This window comes from Acanthaster planci, linkage group LG12 (assembly GCF_054643075.1).
Source record: "Acanthaster planci isolate LZ-2023a linkage group LG12, COTS_SCS, whole genome shotgun sequence".
NCBI classification, from domain to species: Eukaryota; Metazoa; Echinodermata; class Asteroidea; order Valvatida; family Acanthasteridae; genus Acanthaster; species Acanthaster planci.
The window spans coordinates 14,765,415-14,776,122 of NC_141788.1; the positions used below are offsets into that span (position 1 = coordinate 14,765,415).

At 42.1% G+C, this 10,708-nt stretch overlaps 1 protein-coding gene across 1 annotated transcript; it reads left to right on the forward strand.

The window, feature by feature from the left end:
* The first annotated feature begins 71 nt into the window (after positions 1-71).
* On the forward strand, positions 72-9,706 carry LOC110987202 (uncharacterized). The gene is made up of 11 exons (XM_087144011.1): positions 72-1,773; positions 1,902-2,093; positions 4,101-4,219; positions 4,667-5,201; positions 6,189-6,330; positions 6,621-6,730; positions 7,278-7,442; positions 7,769-7,924; positions 8,721-8,804; positions 8,960-9,050; positions 9,252-9,706. Exons 1-11 carry the CDS (start codon positions 1,674-1,676, stop codon positions 9,520-9,522), a joined length of 1,965 nt encoding a protein of 654 aa, XP_087000137.1. The 5' UTR covers positions 72-1,673; the 3' UTR covers positions 9,523-9,706.
* The last annotated feature ends 1,002 nt before the right edge of the window (positions 9,707-10,708 follow it).

Genomic DNA, 10,708 nt, shown 5'->3' on the forward strand with positions numbered 1-10,708 from the left:
CAACTTTATTTGACAACTGAGAAATATTTTGTATCACTGAACATCAATTTTCTGACCGCAGTTGGTAGTGGAATACACTTAATAGCAAACTACATGTATGTAGTGTGTACTTCATCTGAAAGAATAAACATTTTTGCCCTCAGTTTTTAACTGAACTTTTCGCTTCCCAAGCTCAAATAATGAAAATGTTAAAATCCCCAATTCAAGTCATTTGTGTAAAAAGTTGTTTGTTACAATAATGCCAAAATGCAAAGTTCATAAGTTTCAAACTACACAATGTTCTTTGCATCAAAGAAACCATTATCATTTCCAGCAGTTTAAATTTAATTGCCCGTTTGAGGCACGTATACTCCTTGTGATTGGTTCTAATCACTTGAGACAACACCAAATGATTGATCACAGACACTGCATGCAAAACAGGTGTTGTAAGCCAACTAACAATCTGTGCATGTACTTCAGGATGATCGGAAGGTTATGGTAAGGTCTAGGTCTTGGGACATTGAAAACTGAAAATGTACAAGGGCAAAATGACAAAAGCCGTAGCCACTAGGTCTTGATTTAGAAGCCCATTTTGGTTTTGGACACAGCCGGGCAGTGCACAGCATATGCCTCAATCTCGTCCTGTAGCTTCATACTTGTTTCTTTTAAAGTTTCCATTTAAATTCTCTATCTCCCAATTTTTTTTCAGCAGACAGATTCATACCAATGATTCTAGGGTGTACAAATTGAAAAAGTCAAACCCAAGCTCAAACTTTAAGATTAATGTTATTCTAAAAACGACCATATTCTGGTTCCACAGTTCTGACCTTTCTTTGCTGCCCCGAAGGATGTCGATAGTATGTGGCAGGAACCAGTCTATATTTGTGAACCATCTATGTGGGCATTGTATGCTACTATTCACCTGCAGTAGAAAAAAAATTAAAAATTGGTCGGGGGTGGCTGAGTCCTTGTGGTTTCAGAGTTCTTATTGTTTGAGTCCAAGTCCAAGTGGTGAATATGATTCAGAGGTGATGATAATGATGGTCATTTCATTTAGGGCCAAGGTCTAACAACCAAGGTTTACAATTAGACATACACGTGACAATTTTATATGTGTAATTTTTATATGTATAATTTAGGTACCTCCGGGTACTACGGGGTAGTGGAATAGGTGCACAGTGTGGCGATGCCCATAGACACGGGGTAGTACATTTACTTCTGCTGTTGCACTCGGCAAAGTCCATAAGCTTGGATGTATGGCCAAGGAAACTTGATATATACATGGGGAGTGCAGGTGTAAATCAATGCCAAAATATAGTGCAAGTGAAGAACTACAAAGTTTATAATATTTACATGTTGGTTTATATGTTGTGCTATAGCATGGTTATCTTGGTCAACATATATGTAATTGAGGCCATCATTCATTCAGTGCACAGACCTTGTACATGTACATGTATGGGAAAACGTTGCATTGACATTACTGCAGCCTGCAGATTGACAGCCAGTCTTGACACTTAATGACTCTGTTACGTTCTTTTTAAAGAACTACCAAGTGCTACATTTCCCTTGCATTTCCTTTCTTCCAGAAGAGTGGAGCCGAGTGATGAACTAGTTCTAGGGTAGGAGTAGCACAGGAATTGACATAATTCAGTTGGATATGCTGACAACTATGTATTCTCCATTTGTTTCACACGATGTATATTTCAGAATTCCCCTCTCGTCTCCTGAGAGACCTTGTGCCTGTGCTGAGCATAAATGACTTGGCGAGACTACATCAAATTCTCCGAGAGAAAGGTAAATCCATCCTCCCTCTTTTCTCAGCTCCAGTCTGGGGCCATTGGTAATTTATTTATTTTTAGTTACTTTACAAAAAAAGTAACCTGAAATTGGCTGTTGGTGTTTTTTCTCCCATTTTTTCCCAGGTATTGGTGTGCAACAATACTGGTTGAAGTTTTATCGTCAGGCTTTCCAGGAAGACAGATTGGCGAGGCAGTGTGCTTGCCATGACAGCAGTTTGGCCAGTTTGGACTGGCGACAGAGGCTTCTTGAAAAGAGGTGTGAGCAAGAGCTCCAGAAGTTGGGTCCCTCACCAAGTGAGGGAACAGAAGAGCTAGGTGAGTGATCATTGTACCTCTAAGGTTTTATAGTCACTTTGCTCATTTATCACGTCGCCTACAATCATTTCACCCATTTGCCACTACGCCCATTTACCATTTCATGCAATTGTCACTTTGCCCATTTGCCTCTTCGCCCATGTCCCACTTCGCACGCACACGTCACTTCGCCCATAGCTTTTGTCAACTCTTTAAGGAGAGGAAGACACAGAAAAACAACTACCTAATCCCTTAAGAATTCATCCTGAATGCCAGAAAAGAAAAAAGATTAATTAGAAATACTAAGATATACTGGATTTTGGGAGTGTCAAGGTTTTCAATGATGTTAAGCCGATGCAAAGCTAAAAGCAGGTTGATGCACATAGCGAGAACCACATCGAATGGCCAGGAGCCTGAGCGACTCCTGTGACAACGTAAAGTACATTCAGAATTTTGATGATCCAAAACTGACATGAAATGGTTAGAAACTTCAGAAATATTTAGTGATTTAGTTCACAGAACTAGAGTCGTCTTCAAACATCTGTGCACGTTGTTAAAAAGATTTGGAGCATTGTAACAGAAACCATGCTTTTGAAAATGCTTTTGCTGTGTCTAAGTCTTGACATTTATGATTATCATATCTGCAGAGTTGCACTCAATAAACCTGATAGCCAGTTAAAACCCTCCTATGCTGAAGTCACTCTTTGGGTCACTTGGTAAACACCTCAAAGAAGCACAGCTGTGTTGCATTGTGCACTGCACCAACAGTCCCTCACAGGAATATCAGATTGCACTTTTGTGCTGCCCAACAACTGTGCTTCACTATTTCATGTGCATAATTGTGCAGTAAACCAAATGCAGTGAAGAGGACTGCACAAAGACCCTACATGTATGTCAGTTTGTGCTGGCAACCAACTGTGTATACACTGAACCTGTGCATGCTTGTGTTCCATGTAGAAAATACATGCACAAGAGGGACTGTAGGCACTTGTGCATATTTATGCAGTAAAACCATAGGTTAACGTAAGATTTTCTTACCCCAAAAAAGCTGCTGGGGTGGTTTTTTACCTGCAAATTCTTCAACTTTGCAATGGCACTTTGACCCAACCAAGCAAGGTGCTGTAATAACTTAATACATCAACTGCAGAAATGGAAATAGAATTCTTAAACTGGTGTACACGGCCTCTGTGGAACAAATAAGGAAAGTTATGTGTGTTCACGCATCAATCAGCATCAAGTCCTTAGAAAGATGTGGAGACTTGTTGGTTAATCACAGGCCTACTACCTTGTGAAAGTAGGGTGTGCATTTGTACCACGCAAAATTTTGTGCAGGCGAAGTGGGCGTTAGGCAAAGTGGCAAATGGGTGAAGAGGCAAATGGGTGAAGAGGCAAATGGGTAAAGTGGCGTGTGGACGAAGTGGCAAATGGGTGAAATGACGGACACCACCTGTAAGTTGACCCCTTATTCTGTACTTGTGCTCTGAAATTTACTTGATTAACTGCTTGGAAATAGGCCAACTATAAGAGTAAAATAAAGCCTAATTTCTTGATCTTACCTACATTTGCCCATGGTGCCCACCTGCCTCTGTTGTGGGAGGGTTCATTTGTGTTTTATTTCCAACGTAGCTTGAGCTTTTGTTTCTAACAACATGTATGTGTATTCATCAATGCACGCTTGAAACCCGTTTAATGGTTAAAAACTCTTTTACATCAGTGTCAGCATACACTGGAGGCAAGGAGGCTGTTGGCTTTTCTGGACTCGTTTGCCAACCGTAAACAAATCAGTCAGTTACATTATACAAATGACTGGCTCTTCCATTAAATAAAAATTTAGAAAGCAACATGCTTAATTGGTTTATATTTATTTATGTAATGCTTTGTGCCAAATCACAGTCTAAGTTCAAAAGTTGCATTTGTTGATATGTGATCATCCTTAGTACAAGAGCTGCCATACCAGTTTTTTTAAATACATTGTAACTTTATATAATAGGAACCTTGTTACTCCCAGAGTCTGTCTACTTATTGCAGACACATTGAGTTTGAAGATTCTGGACATTTTACGGAATCCACTCTCCACTCATGGACCACTGGATGATTTCTTCCCGTCTTTGCTGGTTCTTCACAGTGATATTCTTCCCTATGTTCAGGTCAGCAAACAAATTGAAATGTGTTATTGTGGACAGAGGACACTGTGCCACTTGAAAAAAAAACCTAAGATCTGCGGGCATTTTTGCTGGGGACTTTTTGAATTCTCCAAATTCTCCGCTGTGGGCATATTAATGATACATTGTTTTGAATTCAGCTTTCAAGGAGAAACAGGTCTTTGAAAACGTGTAGTTGCTGGGTTCTACCACACTGGATTCCTTTTAAACTTTTCAGTTAAACTTTTATTTTGAAAGAATTTGGGTGGGAACGGTTAATCCTAACAGTCCTGAATCCTCCAATTTCAATATGATTTTACATACACCCTAGGGGGATAATTATCATTGGTCTGCTGATACATATACCTGTATATTGTATCTGTTTTGAAGCCAGTTGAAATCACAAGACCAGACTTAAAAGCACTGTTGGTTTTTCATTTGTTCTCTTTGCAGAGGAATGAGGAGATAATGAAGATTCTACAGAAGAGTTTGAGAGAGCTGGTGCTGACTGACTACCTTCCCAAGTATGAGAGCATCTTGCAGCAGTTCCTGGAGTTTCTGATTCATCAAGGGGTCTTGAGAAAGTTCACTCTGAAGCATCCTGTGTGTGAGACAGGTGGCCACTTGTTCAACATCTTCAAAGTGTGTTCCGGAGTACTTGGTGAGATCATGGAAAGTGGCAAGAGGCATGTTGCAGTGCCATGCTGCAGGGGAGAATGCTGCAACCCATATTCCTCAGAGCCTGACCTGGATGGCCAAAGCAAATTGAGCACTCAAGACAATTCTCTCTTTTCCCAAATTGACCCTCTCAGCAGTACCAACCCAGCAAGTCATCGATGCCAGAGGACTGTTGACCACTGCATACAGCATCTGGTCTTGTGTGATTTTTCCTTCAGCAACCAGCCAGATCACATGCAGATGCTGGAGAAACTGTTTGGCATATGGCCAGGCCTGAGAGAGCTCGAATTCGTGAACTTCAGGAAGAGTGGTAATTTTTTCTTTTGTCTTTTCAAGAGTTCATTAATGGCTTTTTTTGTGCATGACTCGGCCAATCCTATGTATCTACAGAGATATTCTGAATTGACTTTCAGATGGCAGATATTTATAAGGCCACGTCTCGAACATGCAAAACAGTAACTTTTCATTGATCGTTAACCCTAACTGCCCAAAACCTGCCGTACTCCAACAGCAGATTTTGTGAGGTTTTGGCTGGTTTGGTACCGTACCTGAGGAACTTCTTGTTGAATTTTGTGAGACTTGGGATGAAAGGCCCAGGGAGATGGTGTTGGATTCTGTGTGAGTTGGGACACACAGGGTTCATTGTGTGCAGTGTCTGGCTTGCTGTACCAATTGTTGGACTATGCTTGATTTTGTCAGGTTTGGTACTGTTCAGTGCAAGTCATCCTATACTGCATAGATCCATCCATACCATATCACTCAAACTCCAACGGGCTCATTCTGTTGGAGTTTATCAGGTTTGGTACAGTGACCTGCATGTACAAGTACATAGACAAGTACATGAACCTGTTGGATTTTGTGAGGTTCAGTATGCTTTCTAGTGCAGGAGCCTAGGGGGTTAGGGTTAAACAAAAGTGAATTAGGTATTTTGAGAAGTTAGTAGGAATGTTTTTCATTTGTATTTGCATGTATTGCTCAAAGGGCAATTCGTTATCAAAAGCGGAAGATAGTCCAGTTTTTTGGTCCAGAGAAAGAAATGGTATGTCGAAAAAAGTTGCTCTGACTGTCTGACTTAAGGTCTATGTAATTTTGATAAGGACCTAGCATTGTCTTTAAAGTGCATGTAATTTTGACTGAAATAAACTCAATGACACTTTTGCTGTCTTTATGTAAAGATCAACTGGGCAAACATTGGGCAGTGCAAAGTGTCTGATCTTTAGCTCTTTATAATAGAGCATGGTGTGAAGGGTGACAAAAGTTTTCCGCTTGCCTGTCTTGTGTTTGGCATTCTCTCCAGGGGCATGGGAGATTACTTGTATCAAGGTACTTTCAGCACTGATCAGGGGACAGAGACCCACACCTCCATTGCAGAGACTGCGCATTCACGGGAGCAGTGTTAATGATGGCACTCTACTCTGGCTGGGTGATTTATTATTAAGGTTAGTCTCATTCATCAGATGTACTGTTAAATGGTCTTCAGGCTGTTTCCTTTAGCCATCACGGATTGTGGTTTCCTTATGTTAGGAGGCTTTCTGTAGGATGGGCTGTCTGTCTGTCTGTTGGGGTGTCTGTTTGTCGTTGTGTGGGTGGGCCAGTCTGTCTGGCAGTTGGACTGTCTGTCTGCTTGTTTGCTTCCTTTTTTGTTTTGTTTTCTGGAGCATGTCCCTAACGTCTGGTTTATCTCCAAGTAAATTTCCAGTTTGTGTGGATCTTCATTTCTCCCGTACAGATCAGAGTTCAAGATGCTGGAGCTGGAAGGGACTAATGTTCTATTCAATATCAGAAATACAGACAGTGAGAGATTCATTCAATTGGGCAACAGGCGTCTGCAGAAAGATGGTCAGCTTGCAAACGACCTGCTGTTTTGTTTTGTTTTTGAAGGGAATCTTCCTTGAATAGACCCTCACTTTGGGCACTCTGTAAACACATTTCCCAATCCACTGCTCTTTGTTTAAAATTTGGATGCAAAATCATGCCAATCCCCCATTTGTGTTGCACCCAGACACAGAGTCCAAGAAATCTCTGGGGGCTGGCCAAGTGTTAATCTCAAACTGGCTGCTGCACATGGCTTGTTTTAATAGCAAATATCACTCTCTGGGTGCACAGTAGAGGTGTGAAAAATATGAGGTTGTCATGGGAAACGTGCATGAGGCTACCTTTAAGTTGAATCTTGAAATATACTTAAGAGTGCAGTCGTGCACCCACGTTATTTAATGTTTTCCATTTTACTACTTGTTTTAGTTTTCACCGCTGAGTAATCAGTTTCAAATAAACATTCGGATATTCAATCAAGGATAATAATCTGCAGATAATCGGCAGAGCCCTATTTATTACTTTCCTTGTGATTCATAGTTTGATTCTGTTAAACTCATGTGTTTTGGAACAGTTTTTGCTCAGCTCAGTGTGCTGGATATGAAGTTCCACATACTGATTTCCCCTCATTACCTGGAGAGCGCCCTCTTGCAGCCAGATTGTACCATCACCGTGCTAAACCTGGAGTACTGCCAGCTGGGGACACCAAAGGTGGACAGCCTTTTCATCCATGCTAAAAGTGATTTCTAATTTCATTTTGTCTTTTTTTTTTCAGTTTGGGTGGAGAGGAGGGGTTCAGGTAATGAGACTGGAATAATCTTTGTGATTAACTGATTGATCCTAATTTCTCCAGTCTTGTGTAATTTGAGGTTGTCAAAATCATCCAACCATGTTAGAGACTGCAAAGGCACTTCACTCTGGCATTATTTCACAGCTCTCTGGCCATAGACATTAATGTTTTTAAGGGGGGTATCCCTCTTTTTTGAAACAGTGATATACTAAGCTCACAGATGTGTAAGTCAGATGTAGTGAGCAATCATGTTGAGTGGGTCTTCTTCCCTCCAGACAGCCAATGTCTTCGTGAACTGAGTGTGGTGCGTAATGGATATAGCCCTCACAGGAGTGATTACGGTCCAGCTGGTTATTCTGGCCTGGCCCAACTTATGCAAAGTGGCCATCTCACCAAATTGAATTTAGGTGGATGTGGTTTTGCATTGACAGGTATGTTTTGATTTGCCTTTTCCTAAATAGAGTTGTGATAGTTGTTTTGCCTTGATTGTAGAAGCCTACAGATTATTCGGTTCAAATTGGGAAAGCTTTTAAGACCGGTATACAAATGAACTTCCAACTTAAATGTGTAATTAATTTCTGTGAATTACCTGGTCCAGTTTAGCTGCTGTTTTTGGTGAAAATGTTGAGCAGCCGGTAAAAATCACAAGTGAATTTGAAATGAATTGATTTATTTTATGTAGGTTTTCTTAAGTGTTTGCATCCTTCTGAAGTCACATTCCATATCATAATGATAAATATAATGATAATGCAGACATTCACTGAGAACTGGTGCTTATTGGGCACTAAACATCATTATTAGTGCTGCTATAGCAGGCCTAGAAACTTTCCCGAAACTATCTCAGCTTCCTGGGAGTATACAGCTCGGTACTACCATTTCAGGCACAAGCAGCTGATCAAACACAATAACCTCTAGTATTTACCCTTAGAGGAGCCCATTGGCATCTCTGGATGGACAGAGGGGGAGAGAGTGAGAGCGAGAGAGAGGGGGAGAGGGAAGCAAGAAGGGGTAAACCAACTTGCCCAAGGACACAACAAATGTGCATTACTGCGATCGGGCACCGATCATAGTTCCGCATCACTATGATCGACCTACAGTAACAACCAAGCCATAATGTCCCAAGTCCTGGTATCAGATGCTTTGTGTCATTTGTACGTAGCCTAAAACATGTCTCATTACACCTTCTGTAGCATGGTTGGGTTTTTGAATTCTTTTTTTCTCACTTAGGTTGGGCCCATGCCACAGATTTTGTGGAAGCCTTGCGTCTCAACTTTTCTCTTCATCAACTTCTCCTGGATGCCAATTGTTTGAGTGAGTACCAGAATACACTCTGTATGGAGGGTACTTGTTGGCATAAATGTCAACAGTTCACATTCTTGTGTCAAGTCCACTGAACTAGAGGCCAAATATCATTGCATAATTCAGGGTTCTTTTTTCTTTTTGGGTTATTTTGGGATACCTGACAGCTGATGAGTGTCTACATCTGCTTGGCAGTGCCTTTGTCAATTCCTTGCCGGAAACTGACGGTCAAGCCTCGAACCTGTGCCTCGACCTCAGGTAAGCATGTAGGTCTGGGGGGAGGGAATTGGAGAACATACGTCTTGGTGAGAGAGCTTGCATATGTATGCATTGCCTTTGACCCGTCCCCCTACATGCAACCTGTATGCAGTGTCTGCAACCCCTCCCCCTTCATGCGGATGTACCGGTACTTCATGGACAGTTCCTAATCAACTGAGCTCATTTTTCTTCACATTATAGCTTCAACAGTGAAATTACCCATGACGGAATGGACAGGTTCAGCCAAGCAATCCTAGCTAGCACCAAGCAAGGTCGCCGAAGTAGCCGTCTCTGCCACCTGACATTGACGAAGGAAGAAGGGGAGAACAACCCTGGTGTGCACTGGGAGCTGGCTGAGCTAATGAAATTGACTGTAAATCGCGCAGCGTCCTTCGAGTTGCCCCTTAATTCTGACCGTGGACACATCTCGGATTATAGAGGCTGGAGGATGGAGCATCAGTCACAGACTTGAGGGGGGGGGAATTATTTCCCTGTCTGAATTCTGGTTCACAGGAATCACAGCTTTAGACCTCTTTGGTCAATTTCTGGCCGTCAAAAAATGTTACTCCATGTACACTGGCGTGCGAAAGTTTGCCCGCACCCTCCGTGAAATTTTTCTCAAGTTCATTTTTTAATAAAAATTACCTCCAACACAACTTTTTTCCCTCCCTGTGTCCTTCATGGTTGTTTTATTCAGTTTTAGTCATATTTTTGCTTGTCTACGGGATCAAATTCTAAGGGAGAACACGCAGAATCCGCGAACAGCCCGAACGCTTTATTGAAACGCCATTTTGGAAGACGTCATAATATATTAATGAGCTCATGAATAACATTATCTGGGTATTTAAATTCACAGCGCGCTGTGGCAAACAAGTTTTTCAGCGCCCTAAATGAATATTTATCAGATCATATGGCACCGTCATTCATAAATATGGTAAATACTACGCTTACTCAGGTAAAATATCTGCATGTGAATCACTCTATTACTGTCAATCTAACGATCAACAATGCTGCGAAAATCACATCTCACAGACGTCCAAAAAGGGATGATCGAAGCCCTCCACGGGGAAGGAATTTCTAATCAAGAAATTGCCCGAAGGTTGGAGATCGATGAAAAGACGGTGAGATATAATCTTCTTAAGTTGGAAGAGAATAATTCAATGGATACTCTTCCACGCTCTGGCCGGCCAAAGGCTCCAAGTGCACAGGCTGAACGGCACCTCATCAGGACATGCCGCCAAAACAGATTTATGACCGCCCCCGAGCTCGCAGTGGAAGTTGCCAACGCCACAGGAGTGACAGTTCACCATACAACTGTTTCTCGTCGCTTAGCAGTAGCCGGGTTTCATGGGTGAGTTGCAAGGCATAAGCCACGCCTCACTGCAGACCACAAGGCCCGAAGGCTGCGCTGGGCACGTGAACACCTCGCCTGGAGCCCTAACGACTGATCGAAGGTTCTCTGGTCTGATGAAATCCGATTCCAGCTCTTCCAGTCTGATGGGCGTGTCTATGTTCGACGCTGCGTTAATGAAGAATTTGCAGAGAACTGCGTTGTCCCATTGGTTAAACACGGAGGCATGGGAATCATGGTTTGGGGTTGCATGAGCTCTGCCGCTGTCGGTGACCTGGTGCGGGTCGTAGGGAACATGGACGCGGCG